The sequence below is a fragment of the Sciurus carolinensis genome, chromosome 2 (genome assembly GCF_902686445.1).
Source record: "Sciurus carolinensis chromosome 2, mSciCar1.2, whole genome shotgun sequence".
NCBI lineage: Eukaryota > Metazoa > Chordata > Mammalia > Rodentia > Sciuridae > Sciurus > Sciurus carolinensis.
In genome coordinates, this window is record NC_062214.1 from 199,340,395 (window position 1) to 199,365,241 (window position 24,847).

The window sequence follows — 24,847 nt, forward strand, 5'->3', positions numbered from 1 at the left end:
ACAATTGGAAATAAAGTGGATTATTAGCAAGGCTGCGGGACCCCTCACTTCTGGAGGGGGCACAACAAACTGGCTGAGGCACGATGAGTTGCGACCCCCGCTCCTAAAAGCCCCTAAGTAAACAGTCCTCTGAGACAGCATTTCACCACTGATATCTTTATAAAACAAAAAACAGCAAGCCACCACCAACTTCCCCGAAAGGGGCTGCTGAGGCACGGTCCCAGGTGGTTGCCTCGCAGCCTCGGGGAGCAAGAGAAGTGGGGGCGTCCTGCGCCACCAAGTCCTCACCGAGGCGGGTGGAGGGCGGGGACTGCAGGGCGCCCCGGCAGCAAGTCGCGGTGTGGCAGGGGACCTCGGGGCGTCGCCCAGTTGCTCTAGTGAGAAGCGGAATCAGCGGCGTCTGGTTTTTCTGCAACACCTGAGCTTCTAGCATCTCATTTCTGGGTGACAAAAAGCGTGCGACGTAAGGCGGGAGGGAGTGCGGCGTTCGGGTGACAGGCGGGTACCGCCGCTCAGCAGGGATCGCAGAGGCAGTAGGGGCGGCAGCCGGACATCGCACCGCCGCCGCCCGACGGGGGCCGGCCTGGGAGCCCCGCCCCGGGCCCCGGGGGCGGGGCCGAACCTTTGGGGAGAGGGGCGGGGCTCGCATCCTGGGGGCGGGGCCGCGGGCGCGCGCCGTGACGCACAGCGACGCACCGAGACGCCCAGGCGCCGCGGCGGGTACGGACGAGGGCGGACGGCCGGGCGGGCGGGACGGCGCCCCCTGCGGCCGGGCCGCGGGCTCCGGGAGGGGCGGGCGCCGGGCGGGCGGGCCCCTTGCGGGCCGCGGGTGCCGGGGCGGGCCGAGGCCTCGGGGAGGGCCGCGGCGAGGGCAGGAGCGCCCGCCGCCGCGCGGCCCCATGCTGCTGCCGCTGGCCTGCCTGCACGGGCGGGTGGCGCAGTGCCTGACCTCCCTGCTGGTGCTCGCAGAGCCGCCCCCCAGGCCCCGGCGCGGCGCGAGGACGCGCGGCGCGGCGCCGACGAGCGCGGAAGCCGCCCCCCACGCCCTGCGCGCGAAGATGGCCGCGGAGCTGTACCCGCCAGCTGGAGCGGCCGCCGCCGCCGCCACCGCCACCGACATCGCCAACAGCAACGCCGCCGGCGCGGCCGCGGGCAGGAAAGCCAGCCCGCGCAGCCCGCCCCGCCCGGCGCCCGCCCCGCCGCCGCCCGCGCCCGCGCCGCCCGCGCCCGACAATAACAACCCCGAGAGTCCCAACTGGCAGTCCTTCCACCCGACGCTGCGCGAGAGGTGAGCCGCCCGCTCGTCGGCCTGGCCGGCCCGTGGCTCTGCGCGCGCCCAGTGCAAGCCCTGTGCCTCTGCTCTTGCAGGAACGCGTTGATGTTCAACAACGAGCTCATGGCCGATGTCCACTTCATCGTGGGGCCGCTGGGGGCGGCCAGGCGGGTGCCCGCTCATAAGGTGGGTATTGGTACAGCTGTCCCAGGGCCGGCCTGCAGCTGGACACATCCTTCCCAGGCCTTCCTTACTGCCCTGTGGCTCACGCGATTCTTTTCCACCCACAGTACGTCTTGGCTGTAGGCAGCTCTGTCTTCTATGCTATGTTCTATGGGGACCTTGCAGAGGTCAAGTCAGAAATCCACATTCCTGACGTGGAGCCGGCAGCGTTCCTGGTTTTGTTAAAGTAAGTGCTCCGCTTGACGGGCTAGAAGGATGGGGTGGTTCATTTCCGAAGTTCCCCGGGGAGGGCATGTGAACAGGAACCCATAGGTTTATCACCCAGGCCAGCCAGAGCAGGCCTCCTCCCCCGACGCAGGTCCCTGCCCTGCCCAGGTACATGTACAGTGATGAGATCGAGTTGGAGGCTGACACGGTGCTGGCCACTCTGTATGCTGCTAAGAAGTACATTGTGCCTGCGCTGGCAAAAGCTTGTGTCACCTTTCTGGAGACAAGCCTGGAAGCCAAAAATGCGTGCGTCCTGCTGTCCCAGAGCCGGCTGTTCGAGGAACCAGAGCTGACCCAGCGCTGCTGGGAGGTTATTGATGCACAGGCTGAGATGGCCCTTCGGTCTGAAGGCTTCTGTGAAATTGACCGGCAGACGCTGGAGATCATTGTGACCCGTGAGGCCCTCAACACTAAGGAGGCAGTGGTCTTTGAGGCTGTCCTGAACTGGGCTGAGGCAGAGTGCAAAAGGCAGGGCCTGCCAGCCACCCCTCACAATAAGAGGCATGTGTTGGGGCGAGCCCTCTATCTGGTCCGGATCCCAACCATGACTCTGGAGGAGTTTGCCAATGGTGCTGCCCAGTCGGACATCCTGACCCTGGAGGAGACCCACAACATCTTCCTGTGGTACACGGCTGCCAACAAGCCCCTCCTTGACTTTCCCCTGACCAAGAGGAAGGGCCTTGCTCCGCAGAGGTGCCACCGCTTCCAGTCTTCTGCCTACCGCAGCAACCAGTGGCGGTACCGGGGGCGCTGTGATAGCATCCAGTTTGCTGTGGACAGGAGGGTGTTTATAGCGGGTCTGGGCTTGTATGGGTCCAGCTCTGGGAAGGCTGAGTACAGTGTTAAAATTGAACTTAAGCGGCTGGGGATGGTCCTGGCTCAGAACCTGACCAAGTTTGTGTCAGATGGATCCAGTAACACTTTCCCGGTCTGGTTTGAACACCCAGTCCAGGTTGAGCAGGACACCTTTTACACTGCTAGTGCTGTCTTGGATGGCAGCGAGCTTAGCTACTTTGGGCAGGAGGGGATGACAGAAGTACAGTGTGGGAAGGTGGCCTTCCAGTTCCAGTGCTCCTCAGACAGCACCAATGGGACAGGGGTCCAGGGCGGGCAGATCCCAGAGCTCATCTTCTATGCTTGAGATTAGGAGGCACCTGGAGAGGGCGAGTCCCCCAAGCACAGGACCGTGTGGGATGCTGCCCAGGGCCTGACATTAAGGGCTTCCCTTTCTTACTCAGCCCAGGTGTGGGAAGCAGGTGCTTCTTCCATGCTGCCTGAGCCTGGTGGCAGAGTCTCAGGTGTCTTCTGTGCACAGGGTGCACACCGCAGGCAGAGGGCAAACTGGGACTTGGTACAGGCCCTGGCCACATCCCACAGTGGCACTCAAGCTTTGGGTCCTTGGATGTTCCTCCCTCCCTTTTGGATTCCACAGGACTCCAAGCTTACCTTGAGATCTTCCCTTTCAAATCCAAAACTACCGAAAAGTCACTTAAAATAGTTCATCTATTTAAGTGGATTTTCATAATAAAGGTTTCACGAAACAAGAGCCAAGTGTAGACAAGTGACTGCAGGAGCTGTGAGCTGGGTTCATTCACACAGCTGGCCTTGTGGGGAGAAAGCCTGTGGTGCTGAGCCATGCTGAGTGCTTACCCAGGGGAACCCATCTGTCCCCTCAGGGCCCTGTGTCTGGACTGGCTTTCCCTCCCTGGTTGTGGCCAGGGTTCTGAGGTCAACTCTGGCTATTTCTGCTTCCCACAGCATCACTAGCACCTCAGACAGACCCTCTGCAGAAGGCAGATTTGATGGTGGGCCACTGTTATCCACTGCAGGGCATACCATGGTGGAGCTGACTCCAGGCCCTGGCCTTTGTCCTCCTGGGCCAGCACTCCATGGTACTTGCTTGACCTCCAAAGGGAGGGGCAGCCCCATGGGCAGTGCAGTGGCCTTTGGTGCAGGGTGTGGGTTCAGCCCCGTGTGCATTTAACTGTGTCCCACTGGCCCAGCACCAGGGGCCCAGCCCTCTGCCCTGGCCCAGGTGGTGCCTCTTCATCATAAAACGACAATGCCAGATGCTGCTAATGGGCAAGCCAAGGAAACCAGTTTTGGGAAAGAGAAAAGTGCTTCGAGAACACCTGCCTACAGGAGCTGCCTCTCATCCCATCTGTGAGAAAATTCTGCCTTCTTAAAGGTACCTGGTGGCCAGGTGTGTTCCTCAAACCCTGTTCAAACAAGACAGGCTCCCAGCACGCAGCGCCCTGTGCATTTTCCTCCATGTACACTTGGCAGGCACGGTGGTGTGCCCTCTAGTGCTGCACCAGCAGTAAAGCCCGGCTGTGCTCCTGGCAGATTTTAAGAGTCTTGCACTTCTGACGTGGCATCCCTCCCCTGGTCCCAGAGGCCCTGCAGTCACCTGCCCAGGCCCGGCATACCTATGGCTGGCGCGTTGATGCAGAGCTCCCTTGCCAAGAGCAGAAACGTCTTCCCCAGCACGTACACGTTCACCTGTGGCAGCAAGAGCACAGCCAGAAATGCATTAGTGTTTAAGGAAATGCTTGCTTGTTTTCTTTCTCAGTCATTTAAGAATCCGCTATCCGAGCTCCCAGCTGGCCAGTGGAGCACACCACCACCCATGCCTCAGAACTAGCTGTCTCCACTGACCCCCAGGTCCTGGAGACCACCTCCCTCCTAGGTAGCTGCCTAGGCTCCACTCCACTGTCAATGACTGCATCCTCCATCTGCTTAGAAAGCCCACCTGCAGGGTGCCTGAGTGGTGCATGGTGCACTACTCAGAACCAAGACCTGCTATTGGCACTTGGACCAGCCACACCACCTCCACCCCACGCTTCCAGGGCCCAGTGATCCACCCTGGTTTCGGATTTCTTTTGGGATCCTGATCTGTTCCTACCTCAAGGCCTGCTGCCCTGATCTTATCCCCAGCCATTGCTCTCTTCTTGCCACAGTGGGGAAGGAGTCACAGGGAGCAGGGCTGTCCTGAGGGCTGCCTGGTGGTGGTGGGAGCACCATCACTTGTCAGAAAAGCAGGGACCTGACTGCATGTACAACCTCCAAGCACATGGCTCAGCACCTGGGTGCAGCCGGCTGCTCTGGGAGCCAGGTGTTGACCATAGGCAGGCTGTGGCGAAGATACTTCTAAATAGGATCAGAGGGTGGCCAGTCTTTCAGGTTGGGTAGCTTAAACAACATGCAGGGCAGGGAAAGCCTAGTTCCCACCCTAGGCCCATGCGAGGGCTTTAGTGTCTCAGCCTGAGCCTGTGACTCCTATTCTCAGGCTTCACAGGCCTCCCCAAAGAAATTCCTTGCCTGATCAAGCCCAGTCCTGAACAAGGACCCTTTTCCTGCACAAAGGTGACACCCCCCCAGGGGCTTACAAACTCCCAAGGGATAGAGCAAGGCATCTACATTGGAGGCAGGAACTGGAGGGAGTGCTTAGGACGTGTCAGCTCCGGGAGTTTGTCCAGTTGGGAAGGCCAGGACTTGGCTTCCACATCCAGGCAGCAGGTGACTGTTACTGGTCACTTCAAGCCCTGGCTAGGTGCAGCAGTCTCCAAAGTGCCCTCCTGGCAGCTTGCAGAATTCCTTCTGAAAGAGCGTCACCATCTGTTTCCAGGGTCCAGGAGTTCCAGGGTCTGTCCACCGAACAGTGGTATGTGGGCATGTGGCAAGTGTAAGTGTGCGTGATGGTGTGGGTGCATGTGCCTGATGTGAGCACATGCACACAGTGTGGGGTGTGCACACACAGTGTGACCAGGGTACTGGCAGCAGTGTGGGCATACTCTTGACAAGAGGATTCCCGCCCTTGTTTTGGACCCCACCAGGATTCCAATAAGTCACTTCCATCCTCTGCAAGAATGTCCTTGGCTGATCTCTACCTGTTTATTTCATAATCCCAGATAGACACAGGGTTAGCTGACGAGACCTGAATAATGCAAAGCCTCTGAGGGGGCTTTGATTGGAAGTCAAAAGATTTTAAAAGCTATATATGGCTCAGCATGGTGGCACACACTCGTATTCTCAGCTACTTAAGCTACTCAGAAGGCTGAGGCAGGAGGATTACAAGCTCAAGGCCAGTCCAGCAACGTAGCAAGACCCTGTCTCAAAACAAAAATGGCTGGGAGCTGGGGATCAATCCCGGTGCCACAAAAAAATGAACAAAAAGCCATGCGTGTGTACATGCTCACAGCTCTTCCCAGAGAGCCTTCTCTCCATGTTGGTCTTGAAGTCTGGGCTGGAGCAATCCTCGGGTCCACTCTGCTGTTTCTGAGTACTGCTTATTAGAAACTGTCCCACTAACAAGTCTTCACAGTTCACTCTCCTGCACTTGTGATGACATTCAGGCTGGACACAGCTGACTGGCCCTCCTGTTCATCTCCAGGCTGGCAGTGGCCTTCTGCATGCAGACCCTCTCATGGGCCTTGGCTCTACCTCAGTGGCTGTGCATCTGGGCAGGTGGCAACCTTTGTCTGCCACAGGAAGGGACCCAGAGTTCCTCCTCACAGACCCACAGGAGTACCCAGAGTGCTTCCTGCACAGGAACACAGGCCCCTTCACACCATCCCAGCTGGGGGTCACTGGCCTTCACTCTACACTAGGGAGAGGTTTGACTTTTAGGATGCATATGAATCAAGAACTGAAATGACATCTAAACTCAAGGTGGTCTCTCAACTTCCTGTACTCCTTTCCTCAAAGCAGTCAGCCCTTGCAGGAGGTGAATCCTCTGGGTGAGGTCTCCGTTGACCCAGGCAAGTGCATTTATACCTGTTCCTTGAATGCCAGTCCCATCCTGGCCCCTGGGGACAGGGGAATCTCAGAAAAACAAAGGTACAAGCTGTGGACCTCCCCAACAAGGGGTCCACCTTGCCAGCCTCCTGCTGGCCCCTCACACCAACCAAGTTGCCACATGGCCCAACCTCCTGCAGCTGCCAGACCTTGCACTTAGTTTTGCCCCTGAAATGTTAAAGGTCAAACAGTCTCGGTCCACTGTGGCCATGTGACTCCTGGGCCAGCACAGGGACCTCAGCTCTCACCACCCACTTTCTGTCCTATCAGGCTGGCTGTTTTCCCACCTTACAGGCTATGAAGCCAGGGCCAACAAGTGCCCAAGTCACGTCTGTAGCTGTCTGGCCCTGATGGCCATCTCTCCTAGGAAGTCACCAGTGTGAAGCAGCATTACAGCCTTGCCCTGATCTGAGCACAGTGTGTTTGAAATGTGGAGCCACTGTATCATCACAGTTCCAACAGGTTATGTTCAGTCTTACCACACAGTACCTCAGCAGTAACTGCTAAGAGATGCCATCTATAAAGACAGCTGAGGGGACAAAAATACAAAGCACCATCTGACACAGGTAAGAGTCGAACTGCTGATTGCTATACTGAGGTCCATGTCCCAGAGGGCACAGCCTGGCCTCACTGATATTGACACCTCTCTTTCTCAGTCCTCAGCAGTGATCACCATGGGCCTGAGGGCCCTGCCACGATCCAGGCCACAGGCTAAGGGCTTGAGTCAGTCCCCAGCCAGACCCAGAAATCCATCAGTGGAGACACAGTGTGGTGTCTTGGTGCCTGCCCACACTGTGAGCATCCCTGGGAGGGTCTTCCCACAATGTGCATTTGTTTGGAAACAAGCAATCCAACAAAAATTGCTTTCCCTGAGCCCAGAAAGCGCACATGACTCTTTAAGTATGGGATTTTTCCATAGTTTAAAACATACATAGGAGTCCAATTTTTTTGTTTTTGAGGAAGCTCCATTTCCTAAGACCAAAGTTCACATGGTTCTCTCCAGCGGTTCTCATGCTGAGTCATCTGAGCCCTGAACCATACCAGGACAGCCCTGCAGCCCTCTCCCACCCCTGCAGAGCCAGCCTGCAGCACCTGAGCCTCTCCACCCTGCAGCTATAGGCTTCCTGCTGCAACAGGCAGCACAGACGCCTCCATGCATGGGGAGGTGCAGGCCGTGCCCATCTCCCCTTCCGGTGGGGAAAGTGGTCTACCTGGAGCAGGTCGCTGAGGTCCAGGAGCATGTCTGCAGCCAGAGTTAAGGAGCGTCTTCACAGAACCTATCAGAACTGCACCCCAGGAGCCAAGCCTTATCTGCCACACCTAAGCTCAGCACCTGATCAGGGAGGCTAAGGTGAACATCAGGCCTATCAGAACCTGACAACCCCCAGGTGCTAAGGGAGGACAAGGGGCTTCAAGGGGGGGTGTGGAGCCTGGTCAGGGGAACCAGAAGTGGGAGGGGCTTCAGTGTGATCCTCGAGAGCACAGGGTCTGCACGGAGCAGCTCCTGTGCACCTGCCCACTCAGGTGCCCACCACCTGGTGCTCCACTCCTCAAGCACTTGCCGAGTGCCTGCTGGGTGCCAAGCAGTGCCCTGCACCAGTCCTGAGAGGTAGGCACATGCTGGGGATTAGTTCAGTGGTAAACTGGGTTTAACAGGTACAAGGCCCTGGGTTCCATCCCCAGCACCACATAAGAAAATAATAATGCCATTCAGTCTTTGCTGCCTGTTCAAGAAATAGCTTTAAAAAAAAACCCACACGGTACTGAGTCTAGCCCAGAGCAGCTGTTCACAGAAAGTCCTGGGGACTCAGATACGCAAGGGAGGACCCGACACCACCATATCCAGGCCCTAGAGGACTAGAGAGGGTATTGGAGGTAACCACATGCCTCAGGATGGAGGAGTGGGACCACCAACGGACCAAAGAGGACAGCCCAGCATCTACGCTTCTGCAGGTCCCTACTGCTCTGAATCCGGGCCCAGCCCACAGCACACTCTAGAGCAGAACCCAGAATGCTCCCACTGGGCAAAGGTCCTGGCATTCAGCAGCCCGCCCTGGCTGTGCAGGCACCGTGACAGGTGGCACAGGGGCTCCAGACAGCACTGCCTGCACAACCCTGACACTCGCTGTCTACACAGCCCTGAAGCCCACTGCATGATACTGACGCTGTCTACACAACACTGGTGCAACTGTCTGCACAATCCTGACACCCACTGTCTATACAACCATGGCCCCTGTTCTCTAGCAAGGTGCCAGGGGGCATTGAGACTGTCCTTCCCCATTTTCCTGCAATGGCAACTGAAGCTAAGAACCAAGGTACCAAACCCAGAGGATGGCTGCTGTTCTTGCGCCACCTCACCACCACCACTACTGGGGACCAAACCCAGAGGTGTCCTCCCACTAACCTGCATTCCCATCTCCTTTCATTTCTACTTTAAGACGGGTTGCCAAGCCTAAGTTGCCCAGGCTGGCCTCATGTTTGTGATCCTCCTGCTTCTGTCTCCTGAGGAGTTGGGATCACAAGTGTGCACATCTGGCTCCCACACCTGCTCCAGTCCCAACCTCTCACCAGAAGGTGAAGCAGAAACAGCCTCTCAGGATACCAGAAACTGTTCTTCCTGCCCCACCCAGTGGATAGTGCAGCTGGCACAGGCTCCAAAACCAGCTTCCCTTGAGCACCCTACACTCCACAGATCCTTGCAAAAGTATTCAGCTGGGTGTAATGTTTCAGATTGTCAAAGAAGCAGGAAAGACATGGTGGCACAAGCTTGTGATCTCAGTGACCTGGGAGGCTGAGGCAGGAGGATTACAAGTTGAGGCCAGCCTGGGCAACTTAGCAAGACCCTGTCTCAAAATAAAATAAAAAGATTGGATGTAGCTCAGTAAAACGCCCCGGGGTTCAATCCCCAGTACCAAAAAAAAAAAGAAAGAAGTAGGGTTATGACTCAGAGCCTCCATTCTAAGTTTTCTGAAACAGAACCTGTTGGGCAGAGAGGGCATCCTTAGGCCCCAAAACAGCCTGGGCCAGGCTCTGACAGATCCTGAACACAGTCTCTCCAGAGTACAGGCTCTAGTACCCACGGACAGGCCTCACGAGGACCCACTGCCAGGTCATGACAGCCCTGCCCCTGCACACTACCTAGGGTCACCTTCCTGACAGCCCCAAGCCACATGGAGAGCAGGTGTCTGGGACAGTGGTGCCCCTCCCTGACCCATGCTGCATCTCCATGGAAGGGCCAGTGTGTCGTCACTTCACTGTCCACCCAGCCAGTGCATCAGATCCGAGGGCCCAGCTACAGCAACCCACCACAGGGCACCCTTTATATAATCCAGCACATCACTGTTAACACGACATCTGTGAAGTGCCTTCTCAAAGCCTCTGTTCTGAACAATGAACCTCCTTCCACGCAGCCAGGCCACCAGATTCAGAGATGCCCAGCACATGCCCCTCCTGCCGGGAGTGGTGCAGGAAGGGCCCAGACCAGATCCCACCCAGAGCATGCCACCAGCAGTGCAGGGCTCTCTGCCACTGACCCCTGGGGAGGCAGGGAGCTCAGGGTGCAGTTACAGGGCCCATTCTGTACCCTACTGCCTCCTGACCTTCAGGCAGTCCCACACTTGACCCAGTCACCTGTTCTGTGGTTGCCATGACACCCACAAACCTGGGATTCCATACCCTGAGGGCCGTGAGGGGCAAGCCACATTGAGTCAAATGCACTTTGCAGCCTTGACCTCCCAGGTTCCACGTGCTCAGTCTGGCAAGCGCTGCCCCTCTGCTTCTCCCCAGGGCAGTGCACCACCACCAAGAGCAGGAGCCCAGTATTCACACACCCAGTCTCACAGGGCAGGGCAAGACAAAACCTGGAATTCAGGGCCATCCAAACCAGCCAGACTCAAGGTTAAGCAACTCACGTGAACCCACCCTGTGCACACTAACTCCCTGCATGGCACTCGCCAACCCCTGGACTGTTCAGGCATAAAGTCTGGTCCCTGTGAAGCCCCAAAGCCAGCTGTGCAAGAGTAAAGGACGGCATGTGGATTTATGTGTTCAGACCACCCTTCCCCTTGGAGCCAACCACTTAAACCCACTGCCAGGGCCACTGCCTGTCCTGACCATGCTGGCCTCCCAGAAATGTGTCTACACAGAGCTGGGGTAACATCCGGACACAGCACAGTACAAACACCAACACAAGTCACCTGCGCAACAAAGGTAGAGGTGTCTCTGCACCCACAGTGCCCATCGCATCCAGATGCCACCTGGAAGCAGGTCTGGACAGCAGGTCCTTGACAATCCTGTTCCCCTACTGACTCCCCCAGTCCACATGGAGGGAGAATCAGGGGCAGACTTGGGCCCAGGGTGAGCCCAGCCTGGCTGGTCCCGAATGGGTCTTGGCTCCTCTGGGGACCAGGGACCGGTAGCAGGGGCCAGCAGGTTGTGGGAGCAGAGGGACGGGCCATGTGTGCAAGGCAAGAATGAAAGGCAGGTGGAAGGGGAAGGAATGAGCTAGAAAGCCTCCATCCTGCCCTTTTTCTTCCTGAACAAGAACTTCCTGTGTCTTCCTGTGGCAACCCACTCCTGCCCATAGCCTGGATGGAGTCACAGGAAAATCCCAAAGTGCAACTCCAGGGCACCCCTACCCTGCACAAGGAGCTTACAGCACAGGACTGCCCAGGCCCCACTGATGGTGGCAGGGTGGTGGGTTGGGGTGGAAGGTGCTGCTGCCCCTGGCTATAAGGAGCATGTCCTAGAGGTCCAGGTGCCCCGTGGCAGTGTGAGAGGGCAGGGCAAGGAGGGCTGCCACCAGAGCAGGCCGGCCAGGGGCAGGGCCTGGCTCCGCACACCCTCCCAGGGTACAGCTCTCAGGTGGAAGCAGAGTGGGACTCAGGACCTGGGACAGACTGTGAGCCTGGCCAAGACGGCCACAGTGGTGCAGCAGGAAGGGAGAAAGCAGAGAGGTGGCAGACAGAGGCAGCAGGACAAGCAGGCCAGGTAGGCAAGGGTGCTACCATCGACCTGAAGGGGAACAGAGGAGCTTGTCACATCTGTCCCCCTACCTTCCCCACAAGCACCGCCAGGGCTGGGTAAACTTGGAAATGAGAGATAAGGCTGCCAGACACAGTGCCTGAGACACTGAGGAGAGCAAGGCTGGAGGTGGAGCCCCCCAGGCCACCTGCAGCCCAGACAGGCTGGAGCGCTGGCCGCACTCCAAAGCCCAGCCCGCGGCACAATGTCGTCTTCAGCAGGGTCGTGAGGCAAAAGCGACACCCGCTGTGCCGTGGCTGCTGCTTCACTTGCAGAGGTGTGTGCCCATCACCCTGCTGGACACGGCCCCACAGTGCATTCTGCAGCTCATCTCCGTGGCTCATGACACACCTGCTCAGATACCCCTGGCTGATCGTTCACCAAGAGGCGAACGCTTGGGGCACTCCCAGCTCTTGGCTGCTGCCAACACCAGGGCAGGAGCGCTGTGCAGACACAGGCTCCCGCTTCTCAAGCAGCACCCAGGAGTGGCCGGTGTGTTGGTGGTAACGGGCCCTCGGGAGACGCGGCTTTCCCCCGCGCTGTCATTGCTCCTCCCACCAGCAGCACGCTCAGGCCAGAGGACACCTGCCTGTCGTCCTCATCTTTATCATCTCACTCTACACTCCTCGCGTGCAGGGCAGTCAGGCACGCTCCTTCTGCACAGGAGGCTGGCACAGACAACATACCTCGAGCCCCCAGGCTTCTGCAGGTGTCCTGCTCCCTAGACTCTGCACAACGGTGCTGCTGCTCCTGACTCCAGGCAGGAGACTTCTCAGTGCAGCATCCACAGAGGAGCTCAAAGGGTGGAAGAGGTGCGGGAACTCCTGGCAGAGGCAGGGCTGTCATACGGGCTGGGCCCTCCTCCTAAAGTGTGCGGGGACTCTCTGGGTGTTCCCATCATCCCTTAAAGCAATTACACTTCATACACTCTGGAGAACGGTGACTTGGATCATGGTCTCTGACTGCCTCTTGGCTGCAGATGCCTGAGTTCAGACACCAGCTGCCAGGGACAGAGAATTAGGAGCACAACTAGATAATTATAACTGCTTGCCAGTGCTTCGACCTTCAAGCCTGCCTGCTTTGAAGAAACTTTTTCACAGAAACACTTCTAATGATAAGACCTGTATAATAAACATGCTGAGCTAGCTCTTGGTCACTGTTCCTCCATCAGAGGACGACGTCCCACCTGGTCCCAGTTTTCTCTCTCATAAGTGTTTGTCTTTCTTAATCCCCCATTGTCTCTCACCAGTTTCTAAGATTCAGACCTGCAGATTGCGGCAATACCCTTGGGTGCTAAAATGATAAATTTCCAGCTTTTAAAGGGACATTTTAATGACAGATTCTGAAAATTGCTGGGTGTGGTAGTGGAAGCCTATAATCCCAACAAATCAAGAGGCTGAGGCAGGAGGATTGCAAGTTCTAAGCCAGACTGGGCAACTTAGCAAGACCTGTCTCAAAACAAAACAAAACAAAAAGGCTATGGATATAGCTCAGTGGTAGAGTGTCTCAGGGTTCAATCCCTAGTACCAGGGGAAAAAAAAACAACAAGATTCTGAAAGGGAAGTTTGCCCACCAGAAACAAGTCACAAGTCCACCAGCAGGGTACCTTGTGTACCAGCCTGCACCCTCACACAGGACAGACCTAGGGACAGCCTCTGACAAACTGAGAGGAGCAGCCTGGAGGACCACGGCAGCTCCGAGAGGGTGAGAAGATGCCACCTGTGGAGCACAGGCTGGAAAAGGCTGCTCGCGGTGCAGAGCTCCTGGAAGCAAGAGACACAGAGGCTGCTGAAGCCAGAACTGGGGACAGGCAGTTAGTGTAGAAACAGGGGATCGGGTCAAATCGAAGAAATGGAGACCATGAAAGCCATCTGCCTCTGGAAGCTGGAGACTGCCCCTCAGAGAATGGAATGTCAAGGATCTCTGGAGCCCACTGATTACCAAATCTGCCTGCCCTTCTCAGGGACTAGGGCCAGGAGCTGCTAATTAATGCCCCCCAGGTCCTTACCTGCCTGAATCACTTTGGCCTGCCCCTGCCTGTCCACTTCTCACTTTTTGTATCTCACCTGCAAAACTAGGCCTAGTCAGGTAGGCAGGAAGGAGAGATAAGGGGGGAGAGAACTGGAGAGCAAAAGAGACCTTAGCCTATAAAAGATGTAGAGTGCGCTCACTTCTTAGAACTTTAAAACATCAGCCGTGGTCCCCTTCTCCCTCCTGGGAGAAATCTGTATTTTTACCTTTAAATGACAAAATGAAACCTGCTTCATATGCTTGCCTTGGTGAGCTTCTCTAATGTTATACTTCAACACCTGAGGAAGAACTCGTAACCAGTAAATAGCAGTATCACTGTCGGAAGGCGACACCTAGCCACCACCCCAAAGCAAAACAAAGCTTAAGTGGAAAAGAAGAGGCAAGACCTCTGCAGCCCGCAGTGGGGAGGTGCTGTGTGCACAGGAAGACCTGAAGCAAGTCCAGGCCCAGAGGCTGCCAGAGGGAGGCACCCCCAGGTTGTACCCCTGCCCACAAGCGGATGCCCAGGCCTGCGGGGAGAAGCACAACAGTCTCACCAAGAGTCAGGGCTCAGCAGGGCACCAGTGCACTCTGGGAGTGCTGGAGAAAGGCGACTTGGATCACCTTGTGGCCTGCAGAACAGACCTGTAACGGAAATTCTGTACTCCACCATTTTCACATGCTCAGAGCTCAAAGCAGATCCTTTCTCAGGAAGCCTTCAGAGAAGATGCCCCCAAAAGTGAGGAGAACATGACCAGAGGACCCAAGGAAAGAGGAAAAGAAACTCCAAAAGGCACATGCGTAGCAGACAGTGCAGGATGGGGGCCTAGTTGCCCCGGTTTCTTTAAGTCCAACGGACAGAATTCCCAATGCATGTGTGCATCAGAAGAGGTCAGGACCAGGTGCCTGAGGTGCTAGAGAAACAAAGCTGTGAGGACAGGAGCAGGGCTGGCAGACACTGCAGGCCACCCCCTTCCTCCTCCACTCCCAAATCTACAGGGATACCAAGCCCAGTCTGGCTTCATCTGCCTTGGCGGCAACACCCCACCTCCTTAAACCAGAGGAGGACACCAAAAATGGCACCCAGGTACAAGTCAGTTCAAGATCTGAAGACAATCCAGGGCATGATTCCCAGGAGGCAGCAAAACCCTGGCTTCCCTGATGCAAGCTGTGATAGAATGGGCACCGTGCTTCTCACACCCTCCACCCAGTGAGAGAAAGCCCGGGTTTAACAGAGACTGAGTGCTCGCAACCACCAAATCAACCTCTGAAGAAATCAGCCACAAACCAAGATAGAGTCCTCTGAGGGGCTCCCTGAACAAAGGATACGTGGTGTGCCCTCTGTCCGGCAAACCAAGTAGAGGCAGGCCGCGATCACGTGGGCCATCTTCCGGCCTCGGGTCAAGTGCTTGCTCACGGCCATCTTGAAGAAGTTGAAGGCTGTGTCCAGGCAGTGCTGGTTCAGCTGCAGCTGGCTCCCCAGGTGGTGGATGTGGCGCCTCCCTAGGACACAACAGGAGTAACTTACTGAGACGCTGTCACTCAAAACGACTCTCATTAAAAAGAAGCATCACGTAACCACTTTAAAAATTTAGGCATAGAAATAAGATTTGCCCTTTTCCTTTATGTGTATATGTCCAATCAATTTTTATATATGGTCAGTGAAAAGGGACATCCTATTTCCAGCCCTGAGTGGTAGCTGTGACGAGGACGCATGTGCCTCTCCGGGAGGCTCTCTGGGCGCTGTGCTGGTTCAGCCTGGTGCTATTTCTTGGCTGCCCATCCCCCAGGTGGAAATGCCCCTTCTCCCAAGCCATATGCCCAAGCACCATCTCCACCCCACTGCGCAGCAAGTCTAGCCCCAGACAGACTCCCCTCCGAGAGCTGCTGCCTGGCCAGAGGAGGGAGCAAAGGAAGGATGGCCCAACAAGCCGTCCCTCCACACTACAAAGGGAGGGAGCCATGATGAGGCACACAGCAGCACTGAGGGTCACAAGGTTCAGGGAGCTGCTCTGGTGACAACCACGGCCACACACCTTTCTGGAGCAGAGCTTCCCTGAAAGCTATGGGCTAAGAGAGGGGGACGAGAGTACTGCCTCATGGGCAGGAAAGGTAACAGGCTCCGGCACATCCATGAAAATGCAGAGGCCCAGAGGCCAGCAGCAGAGGGTCTGAGGTCAGACCTATGCAGGCCTCAGGCCTACAGTGTGGGCATCTATGGATAGGACAAGGTTGGGATAGCAAGAAGAACTGCCACTCCAGAGACCTCCAGTCCCACCAGGGTCCTCTGGCCCCCAAACCACCTCCACTCCACCTGCAGAAAGTTAAATACCGGCTGCCTGATTTCTCTGATAAGAATAAACAGGTTGTCATGGTGTTCACAGCTAAACTTCACTAACAAAAAGGTCCAGATGGCCAAAAGCATAAGCAAAGGTCGTCCCGTCAGACTCGGGGTGCTCCATGCACACCCTGCACTCCCACACTCCACTTGCTGTGCAGGGCTCCTGGCCCTGTTCAATAAATTTAAACACACATGTACATTACAACCAAAAGCCTCATCCACAGGCATGCTCCCAAGAGAAGCTAGTCCTGCATCCACCAGGGGTGTGACAGGAATGTGACAGCAGCTTGACAGGAACAGCCAAAAGAGGAGACTGCACGTCCCTCCCAAGGAAAGCAAGACTATGCACATCCACATATAAAATGCTACACGACAATAACAGATCTACCTATACACTTAAGAAAGCATGTTCTGGAATGGTCAAAACCAAACACCGACAACAGTCAGCCATGCTAAGGATCGGAGCCCTGGAAACACTCCCTCACCACTGGTGGGAATGCAGCCACGGCAGCTTTGCTCAGAATCAAACACGCTCTCTCCCCGGGACACAGCAGTCATACTGTGCGTCCACCTGCACAGAGACGCTTACAGCAACTTTATTCACCACCACTAGAACTTGGTAGTAACCGAAGGGCCTGCGGCAGGTGACAGTGTGGCTTGGCAGTAGAGGCGATGCTCAGCATGCTCACAAGATCAGGTTTGAACCCCAGCAACCAAGGAAAAGAAAAACTAGGGTCCATCCAGACAGTGGAACACAGACGAGCCACGAGAAGACGAGGAGGAAACTGAAGGCACATCACCACATGAAAGCAGCCAGTCTGACAAGACTGCGTTCCAGGTGAGTCTAACTCTGTACCCTCCTGGAAAGGGCGAAACTGGAGACAGCACAAAGAGCCAAACAGGGCGGCTACCCCTGGACAGGACAATGGTGGATACAAGCCAAGCACATTGTCCCAGACCACAGCATGTCCACGTTAAGAGTGACCCCAATGCAGACCATGGGCTCATCCATGGTAACAAGGCCAGGGTGGGAAGCTGTGCAACTGGGGTGGGGTACAGGGGACATCTCTGTACTTTCTGCTCAAGTTTTCTCTGAGCCTGAAACTATGCTAACAGCCATCCCAGTGGGAAGACAAACCCATTCAAACAGGTGGTCAAGAGATTTTCCTCCCCAGAACCCTTCTCCAGCATCACACGGCACATGCCCAGCAAATTCAAAGTGCAGCCCAGGGGAGGGTACAGTGCAGGAGGCAAGTGAGGTGGACACAGCAGCCCTCACAGTGGCAGGAGCAGTCGCTCATTTGCATCAATCTTTACTGTTTTTTAAGAAAGGCAATCAAGCCTTAACACAGACAGCAGTATTCTAAAGCCAAATTCACAGATTCCAAACAAACCCAGCAGGCTAGAGTCAGGGGAAAATGGCTGCATGAGCTGAGCTCTGCTTCAACAGGGATGACAGTCACTGAAAGGGTACCTCTGCTAAAAAGTTAGGGTAGCCACTCCAAGAACTGTCCTACAATGTATAGCTTCCAGGCCACACGGTGGGAGGAGGTAAGGAACACAGAATAAGCAGAATAAAAAGCCACGGAAACCATGGTCAAACCAGCAAAAGGCAGCAAAGCATCTTACAAAGGAAGACAAACACAAAGAAGTGAGCTGGGCACAGTGGTGCACACCTGTAGTCCCAGCAGCTTGGGAGGCTGAGGCAGGAGGATACAAGTTCAAAGCCAGCCTCAGCAACTTAGTGAGGCCCTAAGTAACTTAGCAAGACCCTGTCTCAAAATAATAAAATGAAAATGGTTGGGGATGCAGCTCAGTGGCTAACCATCCCTGGATTCAAACCCTAGTGCCAAAAAAAAAGAGGCAGGCAGAACCCCAATGCATCAGAAATGCAGTCACCACAGGGGGGCCAGAGTGCCCTTGGGTTTCTAGAGGCTTCTGGAAAGCATGCTGAAATCTGCCCTGTTAGATACCTACCCAAGCTGTACCAGATGACATGAAGAAGATAAAGTTGGCATGAACTCACAGGAGCGGGCAAAAGGTCCCTGCTGGCAGGCAGAGGCCAGGAATAGGCCATCTGCACCAGGGCCCAGTGGGAAAAGCCAGCTGGAGGCAGGAGCACCCGACCAGGCAGGTGATGAGGGAGTCTGCATGCAGAGTGGGAGCGAGACACAGCTCCCGCTGCAGGCAGCCACCCAGGATTTCAGGGGAAAGCCTCAGGAGAGTGATCTCCAGAGGGTGACCGCTGAGGGCTCTTAGAACCAAATGGTAACTTGCCTAGGGTGTAGGACTCCCACGTGAAGAATGGGCACCAAGGGGCCCCAAACCTGCCTGCCTCCTGCCTCCACTGACACCCATGGCTGGGGAGTCTGCATACCGCACAGATTTCCTACTTAAAGCAAGGCAAGGGTGTATGAAGAAGGAGTGTTTAGAAGTCAGATGGATTATCTCCTGTTTAGTTTCTGATTTCATGGCGATGAATGTTTCTGCACTAACACCATTCGGCCCTCAGCTGGGTCTGCGTGTGTCGCTCTAATAAACAGCAGGCTTCTGGAAATGCCCATGCACTATTAGGAACAAAGTTAAAGTCAACAGGAGCAAAAATGGAGATAACTGGGGCAAGGACCAGAAGCACAGGTGGGCCATGCCAGAGTGGGTGAGAAGATGATGAGTGTGTGTTACTAGCACTGAAGGTCCCCGTGTGTGTGCGCCCCATTAGGAGTGCCGAGACGGGCAAAAGTGCACAGATTCTCCTGCAGGCGCACAACCAGCCAGGCAGGAGGCTTTCCCGCCCTCTTGCTGTCAGCAGAACAAACAGAACCAAAGTCCACGAGGGTAAGCCCAGAGTACTATTCCCTCCTCCTGCAGGAAAAGGACCCAAAGTGACCAATAGCTGGGCCATGGTGCAAGCCTCGAGACCTTTGTTCAAAGGCTGAAATTCTACAGAACTTCACGTCTGGCCAGAGAGTAATCAACCCAGAAATCAGTAGGAAAAGAGCTAACTACCAGTCTATGCCCAAGTCCACAAGGCCAGAGCCAATGGCACAATAGGAAGCTGAGACACATCCCTGCTGTGAATGACGGTTCCAACACTCCACCCCTCAGCAACTGGCCAACATGGGCTGGTCAAGGGGTAGAAAGGACGATTCTCCAGGTTGTCAAAGACTGACACTGCTATAAAACATAAGGGAAATATTACTGCCATGGCAAATTATTATAAACTTGCTATTGCTATATTCATCTTGACTAAGACCAGGAACCATCCAGGCACTTCCTTCTGAGCGGCCCTGATGGCAGGGGAGGGGACTCAAGGCACAGTTCTTCCCAAAAGTGCAAGCAGCCCTGGCTTGGAGAGTGGCAGGCCATAACAGGCCACAGGTGGAGGGGAGTGGGTGACAACACACAGCACCTGAGGCAGCAGCCAGCCTGTCTGCCTCATCTTCATCCTAGCACTGTGACTCCACCTCCTGGTCCCCACACCCCTGTTGGCAACATCCACAAAGGCAATACCATTCTGTAGGGTCTGCGCTCTGGACTCCTTTCCCAGGTTCACATGGAAGCCACCGCCCAGGGTTGGGGTCTTGCCAGCACCTGGAAACACAGAGGAAATAGGTTAGCCACAGCCTGATGGCAAAGACCCACTGCCCCTTCACTGCATGCAGAACAAAGCACGGTCCACAGAGAGGCCCCTCTGTTCCACTAGCGGATAGGCATGGCCTCAACCCAGAGGCCCTGAGGGTAGACCATCCCTATTTGCATGTTCCAACCATGTTCCTAACACAATGAGTCCCAGTGAACTTCTGTCCTCTAGCTGCTGGATGAGCAAAGCGTTGTCCCCCTGCAGCCTGGGGTGCCTGCACAGTGTGGGCTGGGCCTTTGTGTCCTTCTCCACAGGTCAGTCACTCGCAGACGCTCCACCTGCATGTGACTGTCCACCGCACTGCAGGTCCTGGGGCACAGGGATCATATCCTAAGTGGTCCCGGAGCTGCTGGGCCTTTACCCACTTGTACACCACCCTCCCACAGAGTGCAACAGTCTAAGAGCACCAGTGTTCAGTGAGGTCACAGCCACCTGAGCCCTGCTGCCTGCTGCCTCCTAGGTTTCCACATAGCCACAGGGCCAACCAGTTCAGCAGGGGAAAGACGAACAGCCCCAAGCAAGAACAGGCAACCCTCTCCAACAGAGCATGTTCTGCCCCAGAAACGTTCTGACTGACACGAGTCTCTACAAACCCCACAAGAAGTTGAGTGCGGAGTGCATGGGCTAGGGAGCCCTGACACAGGGACCAGGGGAGCCGGGGGCGGGGGCCTGGTGGGCCAGGAGAAAAGGGGGCTTCAAACACCAATGTATCAACTCGGTTCTGTAGAAATCCAACACAGGTCTCACTGCCTGTGTTCCCTACCTTTCTTTTGTGATGGTGTTTTTCTAAACTCTAAAATTTTTACATTTGAAATCTTTAAGAAAAAGGAAACCTTCAATTATCTGTAGGTCATCTGTAGACCAGAACAATACACCTCAGCATACTTGCTTCCAACACACACACACACCCCAACCTTTATTTTCAAAAAAGAAAAAAGTCTCTGTAGCTCTAATATAAATGGTCATGTGTTCTTTTTTAAATTTTTATACATATTTTTAGTTGTTGACGAACTTTCATTTAGTTTTTTTCTATATGCCGTGCTGAGAATCGAACCCAGTGATTCACACATGCCAGGCAAGCGCTCTACCACTGAGCCACAACCAGTCCCTGGACATGTGCTTTTAATAAAAGTTAAGTAATACTACATTCATTAGGAAAGATGCTGATCATCTGGGATTGCAGCAGACCTCAGCATGCTAAGGCAAAGGGTCACACTCGGGCTTTCTTCTTTCATCTTTTGGGAAGGCCAAGTATGACCTCTGGCCCAAATTGCCAACTGTGAATGCCCATCCTTCAATTACACTCTGCTTCTAAAACCATTTAGTATTTCTGTACAAGTTTTATAACCAAAAATTCAGGCAGGAAGTACCATGGAGCCAGGCCTGGGCGAGATCGCCCCCTTGTGGAAGCGGGTGAGCGACCTGGAATTCCAGTCCTCTTGAAGAACCCCTTTGTGCAGCAAAGGGGTCTAAGGGCGCTCCCCAGGATGACCTGCATCCCAGCTACTCATAAGGCTGAGTCAGGAGGACTACAAGTTCCAGGTCAGCCTCAGCAACTCAGTGAGAGAAGGGCTGCGGTGTGGCTCAGTGATAGAGAAATCCTGGGTTCAAGTCTAATATACGAAAGAGAAAGGGAGAAGGGAAGGAGGAAAGGAAAGGAGGGGAGGGGAGGATGAAAGGTAAGGTTAAAAAAGAGAAGAGGGTTGGGGATATAGCTCAGTTGGTGGAGTGCTTGCCTTGCAAGCACAAGGCCCTGGGTTCAACCCCCAGTACCGCCAAAAAAAAAATAATAATAATAGGGAAGTGGGGGAAAGGGTAAAGAAAAGGACACTGTCCCTTCCAGGGGCAGGGAGTGGTGGCCTCCATTCTGGCCACCTGTCCCTGCTCAGATACAGGGCAGCCAAGGGTCCCCTTACAGAACAGGACCATGGAGAGATGCCGTGTTCGGTAAGAGGGTGACTTTAGCTTTGGCCCAGAGTGTCATGTCACAGCTCTGCTCCTCAACCTTCTCACCCCAGTGCCACCCAAAGCACACCTGCAAAGCTGCCAGGTTGCTGCCACTCCCTGAGCCAACTCACCAGCCTTCCACTTCTGCTCCTTCACCATGCCCCTCCTTCACCCTTGGGGCCCTCAAGCCCACCTCTTCCCAACACTGGTCACCCTGCCCAGGCTGTGCAGGCCACATGGGCTCTGGGAGCTACCTCTTGACAAGCAGGCACACACAGTGGACACACGCACAGTGAGAAGCACATGGTTGGTGTAAGAAGTGCTTATTCAGCAGACCTCAGCATGCTAAGGCACAGGGTCACACTTGGGCTTTCTTCTTTCATCTTTTGGGGAGGCCAAGTATGACCTCTGGCCCAAATTGCCAACTGTGAATGCCCATCCTTCAATTACACTCTGCTTCTAAAACCATTTAGTATTTCTGTAAGTTTTATAACCAAAAATTCAGGCAGGAAGTACCACGGAGCCAGGCCTGGGTGAGATCGCCCCCTTGTGGAAGCGGGGGAGCGACCTGGAATTCCAGTCCTCTTGAAGACCCCCTTTGTGCAGCAAAGGGGTCTAAGGGCACTCCCCAGGATAGCCTGCATGGTCAGTTCACTGGCCAGCCACACCACATCCTGGACCACAGCAAGAAAGGGAGCCAAGGGGCCTTAAGTGTCCCAAACGGCCCACACACAGCACTTCCTCTGTTCCCTCTTTCAACATGGGAAAATGCTCATGAACTGTGTCAATGTCACCAGCCAAGAGTTCCTGCTATTGCAGTGCCACTCCTTTTAAGGGGAGACATCTATCTGAGACCACCCTGGGCAGCACAGCAGGGAAAGGAACTCAGCTGGTCTTACTGATGAACTTGTCACCAATGTGAGCAGCCACAGGAGGTGCCATGGGACCACGGAGACCCCAAGTGTTATGGATGAAGACCACACAACGCCCAGAAACTGCCTTCCAATGGCAGCTGCAGAGACGCTGCGGCGTGAGAATACTGCAGATAACCCTCTTTAAAAAGCCATGCCCCAAGAGCTCATCTTCCGAGATCACAACCTGACCGTGGAGAGAGAGAGCATGGGACAGGGAGGCCAACAAGTGGACCAGACTTCCCTCATCCAGGTGCCTCCAGGATGGAATTCAGCCAGCATTTTCTGAGAGCAGGTACCTTTGGCCAGGATGTGGCAGGACTCTCAACAGTCACAGAATACAAATAGACCCCAAGTCTTTCAACCTGGGGACAGGACCCTGCCAGGCTGCCAGCCCCACACTCAGTTCCCACCACATGTCACAGATGGAGGGTTGGACAGATGCACCCTTCCTCAGGGCAGAGCTCCCCAGCAGGCAAGAGTGGCTCTACCTCCTGGGCCCTCTCCATGGCTGCAGCAGCAAGCCTTTCCCATTTCCAGCAATGGAGCATCTGTCACAAAAGGGTCAAGGGTAAAAGCACCAGCACTTACAGACACCTTGATTTAAAGCACCAGTGTCCAGCCATTAAAAGTTCTAGTGACAGGGCTTCTTAGAGTACTTGCCCGACATACGTGAGGCCCTCAGTTTCATCCCCAGCACCGCAAAAAAAGGGAAAAAAGAATTCTGATTATAGGAAGCACAGAGATGCCCCCAACTCACCCCCATATGTTCTGGTGACACAGAAGGTTTGCTGCTCCCAGCAGAGGGGGAAGAGGACCCCAAGGAGGCAACAGGAGTCACAGGTTGCCTGGTGTAGGAGCTCCCTCTGCACCAGCATCCTCAGGAATGATCATAACAGCAGGAACGAGTGTGCCACCACCCGGTGACAGAAGCAGGCCTGGGTGTGCACAGCACGGGACACTGGGGTATGTGCTTCTGGGAAGTCCTATTTTGCCCCACGCTCCTTACACGTGGGAGTGCGCGCAGACCCCCATGGAGTGGCACAGCCTTCTTTGGTCTGCCCATAGCCTTGTACTCGGTCAGTCAGGGCCTGCAGTCCTGCACCCTCCCACTCCTCTGCATGGGCTGTGGACGCAGAGCACAGACACAGTGGGTTCCCAGCAGGCCCTCCTGAGGCAGGTCTTCCACCCTACCTGACAGCTACGTGTTCCAGAGGAGCCTGTGAAGTGTCCAGCTTAGTCTCAATAAGCAAGACAGGGGCCTGAGACCTAGGAAACAGCCAACCGGAGAGCAAAGCTCAGCTTTCAGGATGAGGCTAGAGGAGGGACGAGCTGGGCAAAAGGGCTCTAGGGTCCCGCTCAAGTGCTCAACACTGACAAGTCACCAGTTTCTGTGACTGTAATCACACTAATGGGGAAGGGGGGGTTGCCAGGTGGGCACCTGGGAGATGAAGAGAATGCCCTGAGCATCATGCCCTCTCACTCAGGCGGAGCCTGCACCACCCCCACTCCCTGGAGCTAAGAACCACAGCCTCACAGCACCTCCCCAAGGGCCTCCCCAAGAACTTCAACTGTTGGTTGCCGGGGCTGCCTCTCCCTGGAGAGGTATTTTGGTGCCTCCTAAGAGCATGTGTGACCTTCTGCTCAAGGCCCCTATGACAGATTTCCCAGTAGGCATGGGTGGGAGCTCACCCCAAATCTGCTCCACACCACATTCCCTTACCCCCCAGGATGCAGTGAGGACAACGGGCTCTCACCAGGCCATGGGGCCCACCTGGTACAGTGTCTTCCCACAGAAAGCCCTCTGTCTGCCACCACCATGATTTGTTTCATTACTGCTGTTATCACCCCAGCAGCCATCAATGTCCTGGCAACTGTGACAAGACTGCAGACAATACGCCACACAGCCACTGTTCCAGCAGTTGGAAGACTCCCTTGGGAAGTCACCCACAAGAACAAAGGCTTGTGTGATGAGTGAAACAGACCACAGAAAGGGAAGAGCTGCAGAAAAAACCCAAACCCAAAGCCAGCTGGAAAGACCAAAAACACTGATAAACTTCAGGCAAGAAAGACAAAGAAGACACAAGACACCAACATTGGCAAGGAAGAAGGATGTCATCATAGATCCTGCAGACATCACAGGACAAAGGAATGCCACCAATAACTCTAGGCACATAAATTGAACAACCAGATCAACTAATCCAAAAATTAATCCAAGAACAAATGACCAAAACCAGCCCAAGGTGAAATGATCCAAAACCTAACAACAAACTCCACTGTCAAAGAAGCTGAATTTATAACTGGAAACTCTCTGAAGATGAAACCTTCAGGCCTGGAAGGCTACCCTGGTGAACTCTACCAAACACCGAAGGAAAATAGCATGAGTTCTATGCAATCCCTCCAGAAAATAAGAGAGGGACCATCTCCCACTCATTGCCTGAGGCACAGCACCTTGA

General features: G+C 55.0%; 2 protein-coding genes across 4 annotated transcripts in view; one reads left to right on the forward strand and one right to left on the reverse strand.

The window, feature by feature from the left end:
* Brf1 (BRF1 RNA polymerase III transcription initiation factor subunit) overlaps window positions 1–24,847 on the reverse strand; it is a 54,655-nt gene that overhangs the window by 26,300 nt on the left and 3,508 nt on the right. For both annotated transcript variants that reach the window (XM_047534287.1, XM_047534278.1), the window contains exons 2-5: window positions 19,404–19,484; window positions 14,882–15,055; window positions 7,732–7,763; window positions 4,153–4,225 (exon numbers count right to left, since the gene is read on the reverse strand). In XM_047534287.1, the coding sequence (XP_047390243.1) occupies window positions 4,153–4,225; window positions 7,732–7,763; window positions 14,882–15,055; window positions 19,404–19,484 (360 nt within the window). The remainder of the gene's footprint in view (window positions 1–4,152; window positions 4,226–7,731; window positions 7,764–14,881; window positions 15,056–19,403; window positions 19,485–24,847) is intronic.
* Btbd6 (BTB domain containing 6) lies at window positions 742–5,557 on the forward strand. Of its 2 annotated transcripts, XM_047534311.1 has the most exons (5): window positions 742–780; window positions 1,194–1,288; window positions 1,369–1,459; window positions 1,564–1,682; window positions 1,832–4,415. In XM_047534311.1, exons 3-5 carry the CDS (start codon window positions 1,379–1,381, stop codon window positions 2,862–2,864), a joined length of 1,233 nt encoding a protein of 410 aa, XP_047390267.1. In that variant the 5' UTR covers window positions 742–780; window positions 1,194–1,288; window positions 1,369–1,378; the 3' UTR covers window positions 2,865–4,415. The 2 variants fall into 2 exon arrangements, with proteins under 2 accessions (XP_047390267.1, XP_047390257.1); XM_047534301.1 differs by lacking the exon at window positions 742–780 and having other exon boundaries at window positions 787–1,288; window positions 1,832–5,557.